The sequence below is a fragment of the Etheostoma cragini genome, chromosome 9 (genome assembly GCF_013103735.1).
Source record: "Etheostoma cragini isolate CJK2018 chromosome 9, CSU_Ecrag_1.0, whole genome shotgun sequence".
In the NCBI taxonomy this organism is placed as follows: domain Eukaryota; kingdom Metazoa; phylum Chordata; class Actinopteri; order Perciformes; family Percidae; genus Etheostoma; species Etheostoma cragini.
In genome coordinates, this window is record NC_048415.1 from 1826685 (window position 1) to 1849295 (window position 22611).

At 40.1% G+C, this 22611-nt stretch overlaps 1 protein-coding gene and 1 long non-coding RNA gene across 2 annotated transcripts in view; one reads left to right on the top strand and one right to left on the bottom strand.

The window, feature by feature from the left end:
* The window catches only part of ghrhrb (growth hormone releasing hormone receptor b), a 36543-nt gene extending 22106 nt beyond the window's left edge, over nt 1-14437 (top strand). The window contains exons 4-13 of the mRNA XM_034880518.1: nt 1783-1883; nt 3559-3656; nt 4813-4945; nt 7213-7366; nt 7451-7511; nt 9118-9187; nt 10201-10292; nt 10661-10790; nt 10916-10957; nt 13274-14437. Coding sequence (XP_034736409.1) covers nt 1783-1883; nt 3559-3656; nt 4813-4945; nt 7213-7366; nt 7451-7511; nt 9118-9187; nt 10201-10292; nt 10661-10790; nt 10916-10957; nt 13274-13468 — 1076 coding nt within the window. The 3' untranslated portion in view covers nt 13469-14437. The remainder of the gene's footprint in view (nt 1-1782; nt 1884-3558; nt 3657-4812; nt 4946-7212; nt 7367-7450; nt 7512-9117; nt 9188-10200; nt 10293-10660; nt 10791-10915; nt 10958-13273) is intronic.
* Nucleotides 6202-22544, bottom strand: LOC117949949. The gene is made up of 3 exons (XR_004657776.1): nt 22441-22544; nt 15348-15362; nt 6202-6214 (listed from the first exon to the last, which is right to left on the bottom strand). It is a non-coding gene; the product is annotated as an uncharacterized LOC117949949 (long non-coding RNA).
* Nucleotides 22545-22611: the final 67 nt, after the last annotated feature.

Genomic DNA, 22611 nt, shown 5'->3' on the forward strand with positions numbered 1-22611 from the left:
GGGGGGGGGGGAGGGGTGCCACGGGAGGGACAAGAGTGTTTGTAGTCTTCTTGTTATGTACTTTATTTAATTAGGGAATTCCATTGAGATCAAGATATAATTTACACGTGACACCTGAGAACAAAATTAAAAATAGATAAATGATAAAAAAACAATCAAATGAAATTAAGAAATCTTTAACCCATCGACTTGCAACTTTGGGTTTTTCTGGGCCAAAATTTCAACATTTTGATGTTTTTTTCCCACACCTTTCTCAACGTTTTTGTAGTTTTTTTTAAAAAAAAATTTTCTCACATTTACCAATTTTTTTGTCATTTCTTTTTAACAAGTTTTTGTCACCTTTGGCGATTTTTCAGATTTTGTTTGGTCGCTTTTTCAGTGGTTAAAAAAAAAATTTTGTTGAATTTTTCCTGTGTTTATGAAGCATTTAACAACATTTGTCAATTTTTTTTAACATTCTTTGGTCATAGTTCTGATGTATAATTCTTTTGTAAACGGGTCAATTTAACCCCGAGGACAACGGGAAGGTTAAATATCAATACGGCAGTATGCAGGCATTATTGGGAGACAAATGTATAAAACAATTTCACACACATATGTTGACATTGAAGAAAAAAAATCACAACACATTGAGAAAACCCATTCATATAAAGTGCTTCTTCAAATGACACTGATGCAAAGACAAAGACATCCGACTGTACTGTGCAGAACGCTCCCGGTTAGAATCAACCCAATGGTATTAATACATACATTTTTAGATTACTCCGTAAATTATTCCAACGTAATGGGGCAACACCTCCAAAGGCTGTCTTTCAAAGATTACCTATAACTGCAGCGACAATTACTGTAAGCCCATCCTCAGAACGAGTGCTTTGAGTTATGTTTATTACCCTTCATCATCATCAGTGTCTCAGTGAAACTGATCAACTCCATCAAGAACGCTGCATATTCATGACTCTAAACAACAAAATGGACCATTCATCAGCCATCATGCTGTGTTTGCATGTTACATGTGAAGCTGTGGAAGAAACAATCAGTTGTCTCTTGTTGATTGGACATTAAACGTGACTTTGCAGCACGTGGACGTCACTTGAAGACATATTTGAGCTGTTACATACAGCCTCTATTAATTCAGGTTTTATGGCCATGCTGTACTCTGCACTTAACCTTAATTCCTTTAACTAAGCTTGTTATGTACTTGCCTTTCTGCATTGGCTTTGAGAGGTCTCTCTCTGCACTTTTAAGTTCGTTTTTTGTATCGTCCCAATCAGTTTTGTTGTTTCAATATGAAAAAGGACAGAAGTGTCCACATACTCATGGCCGTGTAATTCATCCGACTGACAATTCTGCTTTGGGGACAATTTCTTCAGCGAAAAAGTTGGTCTTTTTTTTTATTTTATTTTTCCATCATCACAAACAAAATTACTTTCACTTCAATTTCCTGTCCGTCTGTTGTCCAGGACAGGTCAAACACCAGGGAACAGAGGAGCCATCAGAGTCTTTAATCTCTGTCTCTCTGTTTACATGTCCTTACATGTCTGAAGAGTCTCCAGTCCACACTTCCCCCTTCAAATTGTCTTCCTGTGTGTCATTTCATAACTCTTCCACTACGGTAGTTTTCCCGGGTGACTAAGTGCCACATCTCTCACTCTTCACTGGTTCAGGTTTCAGTGTGGTCTCTGTGTACATCCTCTTCTAGATTGCTCTTGTTGTTTCTTGTTTTTGGCGTCTCCTCTGTCCGTACCGTGTACAACTGATCGGTTTATGTTTTTTTTTTTTAAGGTTACATCTACAGGAACTGCACTGAGCGTGGATGGGCCGAGCCCTACCCGTCCTATGACGAGGCCTGCGAGTTCACTGAGTACGGAGACGCAGGTCCAGAGGTAGATGTTTTAGCCGGTTATTTCTGGGAATTACTCTTATTCTTATTATTCTGAGAATCTAACTGTGAGTGTATTCTCATTAGGACTCATTGCTTGTTCGGGTTGCCCTTATAACTGTGTAGATATGTTGCCGATGCCAAAGCATATTTGTATCAGTATAAGCATGATTAATGGTGGAAACTCGATGACTCATCAGACAAGATGTGTGTGCTCTGCTCTAGACTGGCTAACTCACACATTTAGTCAGATGATGCCCTCTATTCTCACTAAAGGGCCTTCGACTGCTAGCCTTGTAATAGCAGCAGATCAATTTTACAACTCTGTTGAATAGTGAGGCTAAATTCATTAATTTAACGTTGATTTTGACTCACGAGATCCTTGAGGGGCAACCCTCATTTGCAATTACATTGAGTAATCACCAAGACAACATACAACATAGTGGAAGGAAGATTAAAAGACAATAAACCTTTTGGAATTAATAAAGACAATTTTATGAACACATTTCAATCAGGAGAGACTTGTTTGCAGACATGCTAAGGTTTATTGTACATAAGCATAATCAAAATGTACAGTCTTTGGAGCTTGGACTCCATTGTTATAGAATAACAGCGAAGGAGCCTGAAGACCAGACTGAAGGAGTCAACGGAGCGTCCAGCAGGAGGAAGACCCCGGGTGCCTTTGGGTGACGATGACTGGACGTGGAAGGGGACGTGGAGGGGGGGATGGGGGGGTTGCATGCTTTGCCTGAAATGACAACTGACAGCGGCAGGGAGAGAAACAGATTTAAAGCAAGATTGTGACGCTGGGATTGGCCCTTAGACTCTGTGGCGGATTTTGTTTGGTTCAACAGGAAAGTGAATGAGTCCAACAGCTGATTTGATTTAGGAAGAGAGCAGTGATTAAGTGTTAGGTCTCTCTACTCTGAGCTACATTAGGATAATAAGGTTGCAAAAGAAAATACACTTATATAAAGCAAGTTTGCTAGTTTAAAACCAGATTTCTAAATTGTACATGACAGATTTATTTTCAGCAGGCGGTATGTTAAAGGAATGACACTGAGACATCAAAGTGAACCCTTCGAGACTTTCATCACTGGAACAAAATGTCCTAAATTGATGTCTTTCTGAAAAGTGACATCTTGCTATGGAACAAATATTGACTTGCCTCTCTAGGTAGGAAGAATAAGGCATCACCCACCCAGCGCAGAAACAAATTTAATACTAGTTCATCAAGTTGTGTCATCATTGGAACACAAAGTTCACTAAATGTCGGGCACACGTCTTGCAGACCCAGCTGATACTCATATGTTGTTTTCCAAACTCTGCACAGAAGAACGTGCAGGATGTAGTCAACGTTCTTCAGTTTCTTCGCATCCGACGCATTCAAATCAAGTCGGTCACAGCAATCCTGCAGCATTGTTCGTAGAAAACGCTGGAAAGACATGCCACATTCACCTTGTTGAACTCCGTTTACTCAAGTTAAAACTTACCGTCATACACATGTCAACATTTACTGCCTCCACAAAGTTTAAAATGCAGCGGCAGCTCGGTGTTCACATCAACCAGCACTTGTAACGGTGAGTGTTAAGAGTGTATGTAAGTGAGTGAGCAGTTTACTGTTAATACATATACTTGCTAACATTGGGTTATTTCTTTTGTCTTTTGTTGCATTTCAGACGACATACTTCTCCAACTTCAAACAGGTGTACACGGCGGGCTACGCTACCTCGCTCATTTCTCTTATTTCAGCGATCTTTGTCTTTACCGTGTTCAGGTAACTTTGTTGTCTTCCCAAGAAAATCCACAGCAGCAGTTGTTTTAGGCAGACACACACACACACACACACCAAATCCTATCACGAAGATAATGGCCGTCCTTATGTTAAAAAAAAAGGAAAATAACGTAACACATTTTTAAAAACATAATTTACATTGTGAAATGGTCTCAGTTTTTCTTAGATTTAGGCACCAAAACTTCATAGTTAAATGTCCCATGACATGGTGCTCTTTGGATGATTTTAATGTAGACATTAGTGGTCCCCTAATACTGTATCTGAAGTCTCTTTTATCTAGACCATAGTGGTCCCCTAATACTGTATCTGAAGTCTCTTTTATATAGACCATAGTGGTCCCCTAATACTGTATCTGAAGTCTCTTTTATATAAACCTTTGTGGTCCCCTAATACTGTATCTGAAGTCTCTTTTATATAGACATTACTGGTCACCTAATTCTGTATCTGAAGTCTCTTTATATAGACCTTAGTGGTCCCCTAATACTGTATCTGAAGTCTCTTTTATATAGACCTTAGTGGTCCCTAATACTGTATCTGAAGTCTCTTTCCCAAAATTCAGCCTTGGTGCAGAATTCCAGCCCCTAGAGCCAGTCCCACACTGAGCTTTCCTTAGTATGTGCCATTTCTGAGTCTGTAGGTCTCATATGACCTCATGAGGGGCAAGATTCCAGATCGGCCCATCAGAGCTTTCATTTTCTCAAATGCAGAGCAGGATACCCAGGGCTCGGTTTAGTACCTATCACCATTTCTAGCCACTGGGGGACCATAGGAAGGGTTGGGGAACGGATATTACGCAGAATTTGTCATTCTTATACTTTGTCACCTTTCAGCTTTGCTCCCCTTCAAAATACAACACTACAGCCACCAGAGTGAACTGCAACTATAAATGTTAGATCAGCAAATGCATGTATGTCATTTTAAGAGGGCGTATGTTTGACTTAATTTGGAGGAGTTGTTGTTTCACCCCCCTCCCCCATCCCCCCATTCAGCACCCTCACCTCCACAAGCACTTGCTTAAGTAAACTCAACTAAACACAATTTCCCAAACTGTGTACCAACCAGGTGTTAAAGCTTAAAGTTTTTTTTGTGTGTTTCTTTAATAGAAATCCCTCTGGTAAGTTTTTGCTTTGCTTTACAGGAAGTTCCACTGCACCAGGAACTACATCCACATCAACCTGTTCTTCTCCTTCATCCTGAGAGCGAGCGCTGTCTTCATTAAAGATGGCGTTCTTTTTTCGGATGTAGACCTGGACCACTGCTTCATGTCTACGGTGAGTGTAAAACTCCACCACAGCTCCATTGGTGTGTCCATATAAGCAGCGGTTCCATGTATAATGGAAATATACTGTGTGACAGTCCGAGTGTAGTCTAAACTATGACGATTCATTAAGGGGATTGCTCCGGTGACGCCAGAAGATCAGGTGGATGTCCCCTCATCTTTCTTTGTGTTTGCATTCTCTACTCTGGTGGATTTATGAGGACTATGGTTACCTGGTCCTCAGATCTCTGCAGGGTAAATCCAGACAGCTAGCTAGACTATCTGTCCGATCTGAGTTTTCTGTTGCACAACTAAAACAACCTATGATTCTCCAAAGGTTCCACCAAAAAAGGTTCCTTCCCGAGGCGATTTTTCAGAGGCCCCGTTGCTTCGACCGGCGCTAACGGTGTTAACGAATAAAAAACTGATTGAGTTTTAAGGAGTGTCGTACTTTCATATCAGTTAATAGAGGAAAGGACAGAAAGAAGACATGACACATAGGGATAGAAAAGTCAGACGGGAAAAATTGGAGCAAAGGCCAAAGGAAAAGAAATTAAGAAGAGGTGAGAAAAAAGGAAACGATAACACCAATATGTTATCATATCGTGTTGGATGTGAAGAAAAAGGATTGACAAAGGAAAGAAGAAGAGAGAGAGGGGGATTAAGATGATAACAATTAAGTGACTGAGGGGAGCCTGTGAGAGCATTAATGACTAGTGTGTGTCTTCCTATTTTTCTGCTGGAGTGAAGGCACGTGTCCCTCTTGAGGGGCTACAAGGGACCAGGATCAGCAGACAAAAGGATGATGAGAGGAAGATAAGAGGAAACACTTGTGCTCCATCCGAAGAAAAAAGACAGAGGGATTAAAGAAGGAAATTGGGACAGGAAATCTTGCGAATATCATGTTGGCTGAGTCCTGCAGTAATTCAGGTTCAAATCCGACATGTTGCCCTTTGCTGCGTGTCGTTTGATGCTACCAAGCCATCATCCGCCGTTAGCATCCCGTTGATTGACCTTTATTTTGGCGCCACTTTGACTGTATTTGCTGTCTGAGGCGTTTTTTCTTCATTTCTAATGAAACAAGACAATATATAAAAGGCTTTGTTATCTTTTAGCAGAAGTTATGGCTCCATAGCAGACGTTTTTGTAAAAATAGGATAAAAATTGTGTCACAACCACGTGACTTACTCTCACACAGTAGAGGAATCACCGTATAGTACAGGGTAAGCTCACAGACAGTTTGGACTTACATTAGCTGATTAGGTTTCATTACTAATGTTAACTAGCATTTTAGTTAGCAGTAATTAGCCAGTGTCTAACACATTCCTACCTCTCCGTCTCTGCTGATTGGGAATGATTGAGATTTCTCTTGCACAGCTACCAGAAGACTTACAGCTTTCAGACAGGTTGCTCACGTCACGACTACGTCTTCAAACTCTGTTGGAGGCTGCGCAGTAACACTCAGCCATCACCTGAAAAGTGCTTCTAATATCCTTCACTGGTCTCCGTCCAGAGCAACAGGATCTGTTGGTCCATTTCTTTAACTGTCTATGTATATACCAAATCACAAACAAACAAAAAGAGTGTATATTCATCATTAACATGTTTACCAAACAACTTTATGAAGCAATTCTATGTCCACTGTGGCCAACAAACTATAACAATGCAATTTTAACACATGTAAAAAGGGACTAAGAGACGAAGGGCTTGTTTTGTCATTCCCTATGTAGTTCACTATTTAATAAACACTACTGTGTTTAGGGAAAAGTGATGAGAAATGGGGAAATGGATTCAAACAAATCTACTGGCCCTAGTTCTTTAAATTTGGAATTCTAGAAAAGAAAGCTTGCCACAGCATTAGTGATGACCAAATGAAGCTTTGTGAACCAGTGCACTCTTTTCTGAGCCCACTAGATGGCGCTCTTAGTTTTGAGAGAAAGGCCTGACGCATTGCAATTCAGTATATTCTCAACCAATTGTTGAACAGAGAGCGCCATCTAGTGGGCTCAGAAAATAAAGACACTGGTTCATGAAGCTTTATTCGGTCATCACTACATAGCATATCAACAGTAGCTATGGAAGATCCAAGATGTGAATAAAAAGTTTCCAGAAAGTGTATTTCCTCTGTCTTGTTTTGCCGCCTTCTATGCTCTCAAACTCATCATCAAAGACCTATTTTTGACCCAAACACTGATGAGAGAGAACACCACGCCCACTCCAGATGAATGACATCCATGGACCCATCTGATGCTTGTGGCTGTTGTTGTTTTTGTCTCGCAGACATCCTGTAAATCCGCCGTGGCCTTCTTCCAGTTCAGTATCCTGGCCAACTACTTCTGGCTGCTGGTGGAGGGCATGTACCTGCAGACGCTGCTTGCTCTCACCTTTGTCTTCCAGAAGAAGTACTTCTGGTGGTACATACTCATCGGCTGGGGTGGGTCTCTGTTTACCTTCACTTTCTTTCTTCCCTGTAAGAGCTCCGCGTGACTGATCAGGGGACTCTGTTTGTGCCTCCTAGGTGTCCCAACAACGATCATAACGGCGTGGATCCTCACTCGAAACTTCTACGATGACAAGGGGTACTCGCATCTCATTTACATAAAATGCATGTTTGATGCTTTCATACGTCAACACTTTCACTAAAGCAATGCATACCATACACTAGAAGACTTTCAACCGACTTTGAAAAGACTAGAGTCTGTCTGTAGACAACCATCTCACATCTAAAGTTAAACTAGGGACCTTGCAGGGTCACACATTGCAAGACTACATCCAGATTTGTTTTGAAAAATTTAGCCAAATGTTAAAAGACAAATCCAAAACCTTCAGATGAGGGAAGTCTGCAGAATTAAACTTCATGTTGCAAAGCCCGTTTAATGAGTTATTTCAAAGACACAAAACTGCCAAAAGAACCTAAAGAGAAGGAGTTAATAGATGCGTTAGTAAGCAGCTAGAGTAAGCTGGTAACTTTGAGGTAAAGTTTGCTGAGTTTCTGTTCCGCCATACATCCAGATGAATTGTGGCAGTACCCAGAATTCTGTGTTTATCTGCCAGGAAAATCGCCAACCTTCCCTCTTTATCATTTAGCTTAGGAAGGAGCCATTGAACCATAAACAACACATGCTCTAGCCATTTGCTGCTTTCTGTTTGGTGCTGGAGGGACCCATTGGTCATTGGCAGTGTTCATGATTTAACTTAAATCTAGGATAATATCAAACCCGTTTGATTTCATCGGAACGTCTAGACAGCAAAAAGACTGAGTTGGACTGAGTAGTATGACCACCTTTTACCAAAAAATTGAGACGATGGGAGTGCGCCTCAACTCTGACAAGACTCATGATTTCATTCCGATATATGAAATTTTCTGCGACAGTGGAATCGCTTGAAAAGTTGTTTGGTGTAAGGTCAACCCTTTATCACTCCGAACGCACAAAATACGGAGGTTTGTACAAGTAGCTGTCGGCGTCTGATGCAACAAAAAAGGAGCCCTTCAGCGTGTGTGTAGAACGCACCGGGGAGACAGGGTTTAGCGAGTATTATGTAGGGGGAATTTCTGCGTAGGGATGTTATTTTGGGGGTCAAACGCCTGATTTTTACCCAGGAGAGCGGGGTTTATGTGTCACGTGTGTCCTTAACCGCCCTGTTATTGCCGTGTGTCAGGGAAATGTAGGCCCACCCGTGACGCTAGCAAAGCAACACAGAACTGAAAATAAGCTCAGTAGAGACAACAACAAGGTTGCACCTCCACGTTTAACCATATATCTTTAAATTGTTGTGGCTGTAAATTGACAACAGAAATAAAACAAGTGTCATTTGTCTACACAGAAGTGATTTTTGTCCATAGGCAAACCCAAGTATCTTTCCATTAAGACCCACTGACCCACTGAATATTTGTTTTGGAACATTTTTGGTTCCTGGGAATCCCGGACACAGCTTATTATGTCTAATACATGGATGTTGCATAGTGAGTTGATTATTGGGAAGTCTGTGACATACAGTTGTTTTAACAGATTACTCAAAAGTGATAAAAGTGAAAATAAAAAGTTAAAGATTTGTTTCTGCTACTTCTAAAACAGCATTCTGGCTGCGGTTCGTGAGGTGCTGTGTGTTGTCGTGGTGAGATGAACAGAATTGCTCTTCTGTTACTGCCTTGTTTATCTCATTACTGTGGGTTGTGTGTCTCAGGTGCTGGGATGACACAGATGTGGCCATAATCTGGTGGATCATAAAAGCTCCAATAACCGCATCACTACTGGTGAGTACAAAGCCGTTACAGTTACAGTGGGAGCCATTGAGGAATTATAAGAGTCCTCAATCTTGGATCAGGGCTTTATGACGCACCAGCTGCTGTAAACTCTTAGTGTGTGTTCATATTAGATGCAACAATAACAAGTCAAGGGAAGTTGATGCATTTCCTACATGGAAGCAGGGAAACTTGGCCAGTGCACAGACACAGTTGTTATCTTTGGCAGTAAAACTTTGTTTGTTTGAGGGAGAGCGGTTTCCTCTTCCATGAAAGTTTTATTTTGCATGCTTTATTTCATTTTTCTCCCCAATTAGAAATGGCTGAAAGGTGTTCATGGTTCCTGCTGTCAGCACGGTCAGGGCCGGTGTTGATGGTGATATTACCCAACTGCAACAACTGTGCGACTGTGTGCGGAGGGTGTGCATGGCATCGGAGCGCCGAGGCGTACACCTCCCAGATATTATAACATACACCGCATTGCAATGATTGGCCACTGAAGAGGAGCAGCTCTGACAACTGCTCTGACAATCAGTAGGAAGCAGGCGGTTTGAAGAGACCATGCGCTCCGTCCTCACTGCCCAGATTACATAAGTCTGTATCAACGACAATTCAAGTAGAGGATATCTCCCAGTTGATCCGCCGGTTGTCCCTTATATTCAGCCGGATGTCCCTCACTTTCCGCTTTCTTTGGGTTGGCTAAACTCCGGTTGATTTCCAGACAGCTAGCTAGACTATCTGTCCAATCTGAGTTTTCTGTTGCATGATTAAATTGACTTTTTAATAAACACATGACACCGAGACAAGTTGCTTCCCAAGACTATTTTGCATCAGCACCGTTATTGCATCCGGGGCTTAGCGCCACCCAAGACGATTGTGATTGGTTTAAATAAATGCCAATAAACCAGAGCACGCTTATCTCCTGTCCCTTATCTCCTTTGTTTCCATTTTTTTTTTCTTCAATTAAATGTCCCCCTTTGTATACCTAAATACTGGGGTTTGTCTATTTTATTTTTCTTATGTAGGTGAACTTCATCATCTTCATCAACGTGATCCGCATACTGGTCCAGAAGTTGACATCTCCTGGTGTCGGTGGCAACGACACCAGTCACTTCAAGTGAGAAGAGATTCACCATCCCTCCACATGATGCAAAAACTACAGTGCCCCTAAAGGGACATAGGGAATTGCTTTTATCCCTTAGGCTCTTAAAAAACAAATCTAAGGCTAGCAAAATTAGGCTAACAAAGTACTACTAAAGTTAGGTGGCTAACGTTAATATTTCAAATTCCTGGCATGAAATCAGTGAAAGGTTACGTTATTGCACCGAAGATGAAACACTCCTCTTCATTTACAGCCATTTTGACTTGTACGCTCATCGTAAAGTTTCTCTCGCACACCAGAAAAAGGAAAAATCCCCATGTCCCTTTAAGGGCTCTGTATATAACTGTGGATGTACTTCATTGACCTTTTTACAACGTGTGCAGGAGGCTGGCCAAATCCACTCTGCTCCTCATCCCTCTGTTTGGGATGCACTACATGGTTTTTGCTTTCCTGCCAGAAAACACAGGAGCAGAGGCCCGAATCTTCATAGAGCTCGGTCTGGGATCCTTCCAGGTGATATAGAAATATTTATAATTTATAAAGTTAACATTTCAATTGATCCAGTGTCACGTTCGCTCAGGATGTACACTACATTTATAATATTTAACAGTTTTGGATAATATTTTTCTGCTTTGAAGGGATTTGTTGTGGCCCTGCTTTACTGTTTCCTGAATGGCGAGGTGAGTAAATATTATACATCTGTAGGCTCATTATTAAACAATTAATACAATCTAATTAGAATGAATCATGGAGGGCAGCATTCATCCTAAATCATTTAAATGTGCAGTTAGTTAATATTTCTTTGCAGTAAAAGGACCATACAAGTAGTTTTGCTTGTCTCAATCAACCACCGGTTATATCTAGTTTAAATGTGAAAGGTATTACCCCAAATAGGTGAATTTCTAGATTAATGTGCTATCTTTGGACGAGGTGACGTATCTGACAACATTATGGAAAGTATTTCTACGGAGGTTGACCTTTCTGTTAAAGATTAAGATCCTTTTTTTATCCATAAAAAGCTGCAAAATTGCGTTTGCTAAAGCCATCAGACTCCATGTAAATAATCAGTAATTTTAGAATCATAAAATACACTTTATTCAAAGTCAACAGAAATTAACTAAAAACATGAAAAGCCGTTTTAGTTTATCTTTGCACTTTTCCAACCATCACAACTCTAGTTTTGGGGGAAATCAACAGATAGTTTACCAGTTTACATGTGAAAATATGTTGGCTCTACACACACAAAAAGCATTGTTTTTTTAAATGGAGTCTGGTGGGTTCAGTGCTAGTGACTTCAGAGCTGTTTCTGGTTAAACAGAAAGGTCTCAAATATATTTTAAAATGGGATATTTCAGTAGTTATCTTTACTGTAATGTTGTCAGACACTAATAATCTAGAATACTAGTCAGAGCCTATAAATAAAGCAATTTTAGTGGACTATACTGACAATGAAAATTTGCTCCATAAGGTTGCAGCGTTCTCGCTTAATACTGGACCAATTTCAAGGATTGTTGTTGCTACCAGTCACTTACACAAAATAACAGAGAAAAACAGGGTCCAGGTTGAAAAAATTTTTTAGATACCCTTTAACTAGATTTAAAATAAGATTTTTTTTCCTGTCTCAACTTCTAAATAGCAGATGAATTAATGTATAGGTCAGGTTGGACCTTTGAGGATCTCTTAGGTTTAAATACTATTAATGCATTTACCTATTTCATTTACTATGGGATTGGCATTTTTTTGTATGTATGTTTCCCCTGTTTTTCAGAAATCTTGCCGTGTCCTTTGTTCAACAACAGTTTCTATGTATGGGTGTGTGTATGTATGTTAACTGCTGCAGCATGGGCAGTGGGCCCAAGCAAAGGTTATCTTATCTTTTCTTATCACTCAGTTGACGTGACTAAGGAAACTCTGATAGCTGATGTTTCGGGATCGACTACCTAAGCAATCTTTTATGAAGGCCCTGCCCACCCACACAGCTGTTTTCACTTTGTCTTGCTAATTAAGCTTTGGGTCAGGTTGAAAGAGAAGAGGTCTAATCAGGCGGGATAAGTGAAAACATCTGTGTGCAGTGAAATAACTCCTTTCCTTAGTTAAAATTGAATAAATAAAATAATTGATTTATACTTCACTCACAGGTGGCAAATAAAGCTAAACATCCACTGTATGTTAGTAGAAAAGTTAGTGTAGACCTGAACAGTTAATATAGACCTGAAAAATTATCATATCATATATATATTATATATGCCGATCCTATGTTCTTATCAATCGTAAATCTCAAAAGAAATTTAAAAAAACTAGATAAAAGTAAATCAAACAAGGAAATTAAACACATTTGTAACCCTCAAAAATAGCATCACAAACCATTTTCTTAAAAACTAAAGAGTTTTTTTAAGGTATTTTGGCATTGTTCCAATGACTTTTACAATTACATTTTTTTTTGTAAATAACATCCTTATTTCAGGCATTTTAGACCTTTACTTCCATAGGACAGATGAAGACGTGAAAGGGAAGAAAGAGGTGGCGTGACATACGTGTGCCCGCTCTACCACCTGGGCTAACCTGGCCAAATCGTTACATCACATTACAGCTGTACTAGATATAATGGAATAGCTTGCAATATGAAAAAGTACACTTACAAATACCGCTTACATCATATTTACTCTCACGTATTGATAAAAACAAAAAAACTTGGACACATTATGGAAGTGATTCTAAATTATCCTTGAAAATGATCTGCATTTCCTTTTATAAGTAAAACTCATGTAATGTAAGAAAGTGTCCCTATTTAATGCGCTAAAATCTGCAAATCTACTAATATGAATCCTTCTAAGACATGGAGGGGGAAAGCCCAGTACAGCCCAACAGTGTACCTTTAAGATAGAGAACATAATTAAACCATGGTCTCTGGAGCACTTGTTTTCCATGTCTCCATGATTTTCGTGTGTTTTCACATGCACCTGTGTGTGTGTGTGTGTGTGTGTGTGTGTTTTCAGGTGCAGGCAGAACTGAAGAAGAGGTTTTGGAAGTGGCAGACTCAGAGTTACCTGAGGTACAGTAAACGACGGCGTACGCTGTTCACTGAAAGCAGCACGGTCACTCAGATCTCCGTCTTGGACAAATCCAGCCCCAAAGATCAGCCGGCCTCAGAGACACACGCCCTCACAGCCAGCAACATCTCCACTGTGTGAGGAACATTCCCCAACGTTCATGTCCTACGTTACACCTGCTCGGTATTTGGACGACGTCCTTAGCAGGTGACTAAACCTCGGAGCCTGATTGTTGAATGTTTAAAGTTCCCCTTAACTTGGTTGCAGAGTCCCACACGGGCTGCCAAACTTAGGTCTTTCATTCCTTTTCTATTAACACTATCCCACACCACTTTCCCTCATGATACTACGCATTGTTTCCGGCTTAAGACAGAGAGACCACATGTGCTATTAACCTTTGTTTGTATCACAGGCAAGATTTAGCTTTGGAGTCCCTCAAACCACTAAATTAGTTCTTTTACTGAAGTGCTGATATCTATTGCACCATGAATGTGGTTTGAAAACATTGTCCTTTAAGTTAAAAATCAACCACATTATACTAAAAGTAACAATTATGATTAGTTTCTTTGAGTCCTTCTAGTTCAACTGTTCTGCTTCGTGTTAAAATTTATTCAGTTGTTAATTGTGTTGTTTTTTTCAAAGGGGGAAATATACATCAACTAAAATAGATTGTCCTCTGTTGTGGTCTCAAGTAGCCAGAAGACAGACAATGGTCCAAAAGGGGTAAAAGCAGAACAGGACATGTTGTAACAGGACTTTCACTCAGGACATTGGGGTTTGAGTCCTCCGTGAAACCAAAAGTCAACTGCGTTTAACGGACGTTATAAGTGACGCAATGAAGTCCGCTACGTCACGTTACGTCCTCATTTTAGTGGTTTTACGTAATTTTAAGCCCTGAGCCCTTAACCTTAACCCTAGCCTATATCAACAACGTTTTATTTGCGTGATAGTTCAGGTGCCGCTGGAATGTCGCTTATTTTTCGCCCGGATGTCCGTCTCCTTTCTATGTGTTGCCGTTCTAAGCTCTAGTGGATTTCTGAGGACTATGGTTACCTGGTCCTCAGATCTCTGCAGGGTAAATCCAGACAGCTAGCTAGACTATCTGTCCAATCTGAGGACTATGGTTACCTGGTCCTCAGATCTCTGCAGGGTAAATCCAGACAGCTAGCTAGACTATCTGTCCAATCTGAGTTTTCTGTTGCACGACTAAAACTACTTTGGAACGTACTCATGTTCCACAAAAACAAGTTCCTTCCCGAGGAACAAGTTTTTTTTGAGGAAGTTGTTTGTCCTTTTGCAGAGGCCCCGTGGTCTCAGGGCCACCCAAGACGGTTGTGATTGGTTTAAATAAATGCCAATAAACCAGAGTACGCGTTTTCCCATCCCAGAATGCTGTGTGGTCTGGTCGGATCCTCCGCTGTGGACGGATGTCTGGCAATTTTAAAGTATTTTGTTCCCTGAACTTACTTCCATTTACCACACCCGGTAAGTTAAATACAACAGTCACACGATGACAGTCGTATGAAAAAATGTGTTTTGGAGTTATCAACCCATGTGGTGGCCCAATGGTTGGCACTGTGGCCTCACACCAAGCAGGGTCTGGATTTGAATCCAGGTCGTTCCGGGCCTTTCTGTGTGGAGTTTGTATGTTCTCCCCATGTTTGCGTGGGTTTCCTCCGGGTACTCCGGTTTCCCCACACCATCAAAAAACATGTACTAGGTTCTCCAGTCAGGGACCTTCATCAAGGCTCTGGCTCAGATCTGGAGTTGGTCCCTGGGTGCTGTGATTGGCTGCCCACTGCTCCCTTGAGGGACGTGTTAAAGGCAGAGAATAATTTTTGCTACATGTATGTGTATGTGAAAATAAACTACCTTTACCAAAATGACTACAAGCCCAAAACTATTTTTTCCTACACTGGATATTCAACCTGAAAGGAGTTTTCCCAAAGAAGCTAGCGTTTTACAGACCTCACGTTCAGTGTCTCATTCGTAACCGGAAGTAAAGTCACTTTTTCTAAACCTTGACTCACTTTTTCTAAATTTAACTCATTTTCGTGCCTAAACCTGCAGCCATTTTACAACGTTTAAAAATAATAGACATGTTCAAAATTGCAATCCTTTACGCTCACAACCCCAACCAACGTTTCCTGGTTCAGATATGAGGTCGATGTATGAGGTGCTATTTTACCTGCGGGTCGTCTCAGAAGGACAAACAACGCGTAACTTCGTAGGGTTTGGAGGTCTGATTCCGCACAAGAGCCCGACCGATACATCGATGGGCCGATATTATCGGCCGATTGCAGGAATTTCCCGATCTATTGGCATTTATAATGGCAGATTAAAAAAGAAATAATGAAATATTCATTCATTAGAATAAATGATTCTGATAAATAAACATTTAAAAAAAAAAAACGGACTGTCAACCATGTTTTGAATGTTGGCGTTGCATAGTTTGTCCACCAGAGGGCGCTCTACAACCTAATGGCAACACAGATTTTTATTTTGATATTGTGTTTTTGTTCACGGGACTTTTAGTTTAATTTCTTAAGTTTGTATTTTTATACATTTTATTTATTTATCAGAACTTTAATATGTTTTGATGATCTTCTGTTCTGCTGTGACAATTAAACAAACTCTTATCATATTATTTTATTGAGAACTCATAAATAGCTACAAATAATTAATGTTAGGGAAATCTGTTTTATGTTTTGTGACGAGTTTCTGGATTTTTGTTTTTTTAAATATATATCGGCCAATATATCAGATTTTGAAATATTTGTATCGGTATTGACTTTAAAAATCCTTTATCGTCGGGCTCTGTTCTTCACTGGTCTCCTTAATGTTGGGCAGTACTACATCATCATATGCAACTAAACAAAGCTTTCTTCTGTAGTGCCCATGTTACCATCAGTGGCTCTGCATGCAACATGTTGCACAGTGCACTATAGCACACATCTGGAGCACTAGACTGTAAAACCTATTAATTGGTCAGATTGTTTTTATGTCTTTGTGTGAATGTAAATAGACTTAAACTACAGTTTATGTATTTCATGACAACAGTACAGTTCCTCCAACAGATTTATAAACCACATTAAATGTCCTTGTTGCTGTAAATCATAAATAATAGATACGACTGACTTTGAAATAGATAAATTGGTGTTTATCGTTAACAAATTTGTATTATTTGTTTAGGTTTGTATACGTGTAAGTTAGTTTTATTCTTATATGCTGTAATATTGCAAAATGTGGAAAACACTGTATATTTCCCCTATTTGTAAAGTTGCTGTGCTAATGCTAATGCTAATGCTTTTTTCCTTCGAAAATCATTTTGAAGAGCCGTTTTTAAAGTTAATAGCTCGCAGTGTTTTTGTATCTGTGCTTTTGAATTTGTGTATTTTTTGTGTGTATTTTATGTTTTGACTTGGTAGACAGTCAGCAGGTATATTAAGAACACATGTACATGTAGATATGTATACTGTTATTCCAGGAAGAAAATATTACACTCATGTACTGACCGCTCCAGTGCCTTTAATCATACAGTATTACCTACAGTAGGTTTGCTTTCAAAAATCTCTGTTACAAACACATATATTTAAAGATTGTGGAATTATTCCATGTTTTTGCGTCTTTGCTGTGCCGCTTAACAGTTGTGCTCCTATGTTGTGTCAGATTCAAGGTGTGATGAGGCTAAAACCAAGCTTTACATGTTGTTTCTGGACCTTGCTTTTTACATTACATCCATTTATTGTGTTATTCCTCTTTTCTTCCTTGATAAAGTGATTTTGATGTTTCTTCTACAGGTTCCAGTTAACAACGTGAACGTTTTTTCATTTGGTGTTTTCTTATTTTAAGCTGGGGGCTAACATGACAGGACAAGGCTGCTGATCTATATTTTTCTTATTTTCAAAATCCCATGAAAAGACCAAAACCAACAATGTGTTAGTCCGCCTCTCAATACTGTATGATTGTAACTGTCGGCTGATCTTAGGCCCTGCTAACACGTTCATGGTTATTTTGACAAACGGAGACATTTCCTTTTGTTTGTTCCCTTCATTTACACTCAAACGGAGACTTTGCCTCTGAAAACAAGTCGAGAAATCTTGAAATCTTCGTTTGCACGGTGGCATGTAAACGGAGACAAAAGGAGGTGTATGAAGCCAAGGAAGAGAAGAGAGAAGTGATTGGTTGCTGTTGTTGCTATTTTGGGGATTCTGATTGGCTAACGTGGGCTCAAGCTTCTCGTTGCACTGCCCCCTACAGGTTGTACATGGAAATGAACACTTTTCTGAAAACTGACAGCTGTGCACGATGTTATTTTTGAAACCGGAGAGGTTGAAATGTCTGTTTACTAAACTAGCCGGTCACACGTAAATGTAGTCTCAGCTTCAAGCAAAAGGGTTTCTACTGAAGATTGAAATCTTGAAAAAAGTATCACAAACATGTAGTTTAATCTTAATTTTTTTTAAATGCTGTAATTTCTGAAACCAGCTGGTCCCTGTAGTTTTCAACATTACTCAAACATGAATGAATTTATTGCATTTATTGGTTACTTTTTTAAGTTGCGGATTCATATACATCTTTTTTTTTTTAACTTTCTGTCCAACACACTGTGTTAAACACATCAATAAACCACACTGTTGCACTAGATGCAACGTTTTCTCACAAACGGGTGATATCGTGAGATATCCTATGATATCGTACAAATTAGGCGAGCGCCGGCTGGCTGTATAACTACCGGTCACGTGACAGTTAACCCTCCTGGTGTCCTCGGGTCAAATTTGACCCCTGTAAAAAAACGTCTGTATCTGAAATATGAGTTTCTTTTTAACCAAATTACCACAAAAAATGGGTTGGATTCCTTACAACGCTCTTTGCAAATACATTTGATCACTTTCATTTCTCTGATCTGAACTATTAGTTAAAATAATTCTTCATTTTTTGCTTTTTTAACACAAATATTAGGTATAATTCTATATGAAAGAGGGTTATTGACCATGAATTCCAAAAAGTAGTAAGACTAGTGGTAGTAAGGTGGTGTTAGTGAAAACTAAAAGTCTGAAAAAGGGACAAAGATGTCAATTTTTTGTCAGTTTTTGACCCGGGAGGGCAACCCAAGGGTTAAGTTTATCAATAGAAAAGTTTTCTGGGAGCCGGCTTAAGAGCTGTCGGACATTTCAGAGGCCATCACAGTTGAGGTTTGCTTACAAAAAGTAAGAGTTAAGCGGTGCAGACAGTTAAGTTTAGGCACCAAAAGAACTAGTTAAGTTTAGAAGAAGAATTGTGGTTTGAATTAAAATGCTTCTTGTTTTTACCCCAGGATGCAAACTCAGCTCCTTCTCTTTTATGACCCAAAAACTAAGCAGCAGCCAATTTGGTGCAAACAGCAAAAAGTGTGTGAAATAATTATGAACTACGGTGTTTTACTTTTCATAGCAATATGTACGAATGGTTCATTAAAACAACTTGCTGGGTGACATGTTCCCTCATTTCCATGAACACACGGTAGTTTATTTTGACCCACACACACTAGATCACTAGAGCACATAATGCAGATTAAGCCCTCGCTGCAAAAGTCCCTATAACAAAAGCACAATTTACCTTTCACATGCACATGTGTGTGTGTGTTTTCAGGTGCGGGCAGAACTGAAGAAGAGGTTTTGGAAGCGGCAGACTCAGAGTCAACATGCTCTGGTTCATTGGCACTAAAGACACCAATCACAATTATCTCAGGGAAGGAACTTGTTTTGGTGGAAGGTTCAAAAGTGGTTTTAGTTGTGCAACAGAAAACTCAGATTGGACGGATAGTCTAGCTAGCTGTCTGAATTTACCCTGCAGAGATCTGAGGACCAGGTAACCATAGTCCTCAGAAATACACCAGAGTTTACCATTTCCAACACAAAGAAAGCGGAAGGTGACGGACATCCAACAGAATTTCCGGCGCCACCTGAGCATTCCCGGAAATGAACGTTGTGGCTATAAACTAGCTAGCAACTAAAGTAGCCAGCTGTTTAATGAAATATTAAAGGTTTTTCTTTAACAAGAAAGGGCATATTTTGAAGATGTATGTCTTAGGTGGCGTAGTAACAAAAGGGTGATGAGAGCCACGGACAGGGAAGGGAAAATGGAAAATATAAGAAGGTGGACTGTGATGTCCTTGGTGTCATTTGAGTGTCTACACTGAGGAGGTATGTCTTGACTTGTGCCTCCTGTTTGCAGGTTACCAATTAGAGTAACTCAGCTCACCTGGGTCTGGTGTGCTGAGGCAGTTTCCTCAGTCTCTCCCCCCCTCCCTGCCTGCCGTCTCCACAGGAGTGGTGCGGGTCCAGACTTTTATTTTCTTCAGCAAAGCGCGACAAAGCGGAAACAGGAAGCCTGAACGAGCTCGAGGGTAACCGGATGCCGGGACTCTCAGAGTGACAGAAGTCTCTCTGGTAAACTTATTGGGTTAAGAGGAGTTCTTTCATGGTGAATGAAAGGCTTGTCATTGAATCAAATGACAACAATGCTGCTACAGTTTAGCCGTTTTACCTTTTTTTTCTTCTTCTTCTAGGCTCTAGAAATAGCAATGTCGTTAGTTTTTGCTCAGTCGAGTGCAGATTTGAGTTGCGCTTGCTCAGATTTAAATGGTTTACGGCATAACGTGTCACACTGAAATTTTGAAATCCATGAAATAATAAACTTTTCTCATTACAAACAATAACGTTAGCTCAAAACGCCATTCAACTGAAAGCCTTTGTTGTGTTTGATGCTAACTTGTAGCCAGCAGTGAACCAACTTCGTTAAGTAGGTCCATTTTGACTGTGTTGACATTACAGCAGTCTCTCGTTAGCATCTTTCATGCCACTCGTCGCAAAGTGACGCATGCGCGACTCAAATCTGCACTTGACTCACATCGGGACCACCACGCGCAAGTGTAAACAGTCATGACATCACACCTGCGCACGCCAGCTCGGCTGCGGCTAGTGTAAAATGCGCCTAAGGTTTGGTTTGGTTAGGTTATCTAGGTTTGCCTTTTGCTGGGTTTACACTTTACAACACACACACACTCATTCACACCCTACACCACTGCTTCCAATGACTTCTACATCTTGTTCTGTATATTGTTAATTTGGTACCACTTGGTTTAATAGAGTATGGTCTAAACATCCAACATCCCTCCCACTTGTCATGACCTGGCTCAGGTGGTCATGACAAAGAGGGAAACAACACCATGTTACAGCAAAAACACTCAAATGACACCAACGGGCACCACATGGACACACACATTGTTGGTTTTGGTCTTTACATAGGGTTTGTGTACAATTAATTGAGAAGAAAATAACACCAAGCCTTGTTATTTTAGACGGGAGACTTGTGGATATTCACCACACACAACAACATTGAGCCAACCAAGTTAAAAACATTTATTCTCAACACTTTTGTGTGCGCACAAACACAAGATAAAACGGTGCACTGTGCAGAAAAAAACCCCAGAAGAGCTCACAGCAGAGTGCTTTAAGTTACTTTTACATTCAGCCATCAGTACACAAACTGCTGGCCCCATTCATTTATTTTTATTTTACCTCCAACAGGTATCGGTACAGTGAAGCAATTCAATAAAGATAACCATCCAAAAAGATAAAAAGGGAAAAACATTTGAAACCAATTTTCTTGTCATGCTACGCAGTAAAAAGCATAATAATAATAATAATAATAATAATAATAATAATAATAATAAGAGTACAGCAGTTTTTATGGCACTTTACTTTTCCTCCTGTCTGCAAAGATTAACATTCAAAGGAAAAGTATTCGATGGGTCCTGATGGGACTAGAGCTCCAGTTCTGAGAAATCGTTCACAGTTGAAACCCAATATTTCATGTTCTAGCTTATTAATTGCGTTGTCCATTTCAAGGAAATAAAACAAAACAAGCCACAGCTCAAATTCCCTTAATGGCCTGAAAGCTCGACCCTCCCTTGTGATTACGTCTGCTGCTCAAATGACATCAAAATGATTTCAACACGCATGCATCAGCCTATTAGAGAGTACAGAGGCATTACAGGAGGCTTAATACTGTAAGCAAACACGATCACCATTAATAACAAATAACAAAAGAATAGAATTAAAAATAGAAAAACAATCACAGCGCAAAGTTTTTAAAATGACACTTATTCACTTTGAACCACAGGAAACTCCATTTACAAGGAACAACGTTGGCAGCTTGTTTTCTGTCTCGCACATTTAAACTGCAGTTTATTTAGTCACAAAGGTCGGCTACAGACCTTCCAAACACTTCAGCTAACTACGTCTTTATAGCTCGAAAGAACAGGATCAAAATGAATATTTATTCTTATAATAATAGCAACATCTTTGTCTGACATCAACGTAGTACTGGCGATATAAGGCTCCAACTCCCATATCCACAGGGAAAGAAAATGGAAATCATTCATAAATACGTCAACAAAATTAGGCTCCTGACCCGGTGAGATTGGCAAAATGTATGGAATGAACTCAAGTGAACTTTCAAGTGAACCAGAGCGGAGGCGGTGATTGTCCAGCCCTGTCCCCTGAAACCTCAGTAGACGAAACAGGACCCCCTTATGGCTGCTGTGGGATCTGCACGGTCAGGACTGCAGCTCACACAGCAGGACAACAGGACAATACAGTTTGGGTCAGCCCTTCTCTCCTCGCTTTGCCTTTGCACGTTCTGGATTCCCAGAAGGAATGACTTCGGTGCTTTGCAGGCCAAGAAATGTGTAAAATGTAGAGTAGAACTGGACAAAATCTGCAGTTAAAGACATTTATTCCTCATAGTTTTAGAAGCTATGTCAGTATCTAGTAAGAGAGACTGCTGGGCATTGACATCTAAGGACTGAAACGAGGTTGACACAAGGTGTGTTGTATGTGATGTAGACGGACGTAACCTCTCACATTCTGACTACTGATGTCGGGATTAGCCCATGTGGGCTTTTTTTAACTGATCGGGGATCGGCGGTCACCCCCGATCACCTTCCTCCGATCCTTTACGTCAGTAAATATTGCCATTCAACATTCTAAGAAGTTGATTTTACATTTTAATTTTACAAAAAAAAATGCTAAATGTTAAATGTATTGAGCTGAAGACAATACTTTCACAAAACATGGTGTGCAGCTCTATTGTCTGGGTCAGTGGTTCTCAAACCTTTCACATCGAGGATCCCTAAGCTGACATAAAAGAGATCACGGACCCCCATTTGATGCGATTTTGTCCCGGGGGGGTCCCCCACCTGTTAGGACTTTTAGCTGTTTTACTACAGATAGTGTATG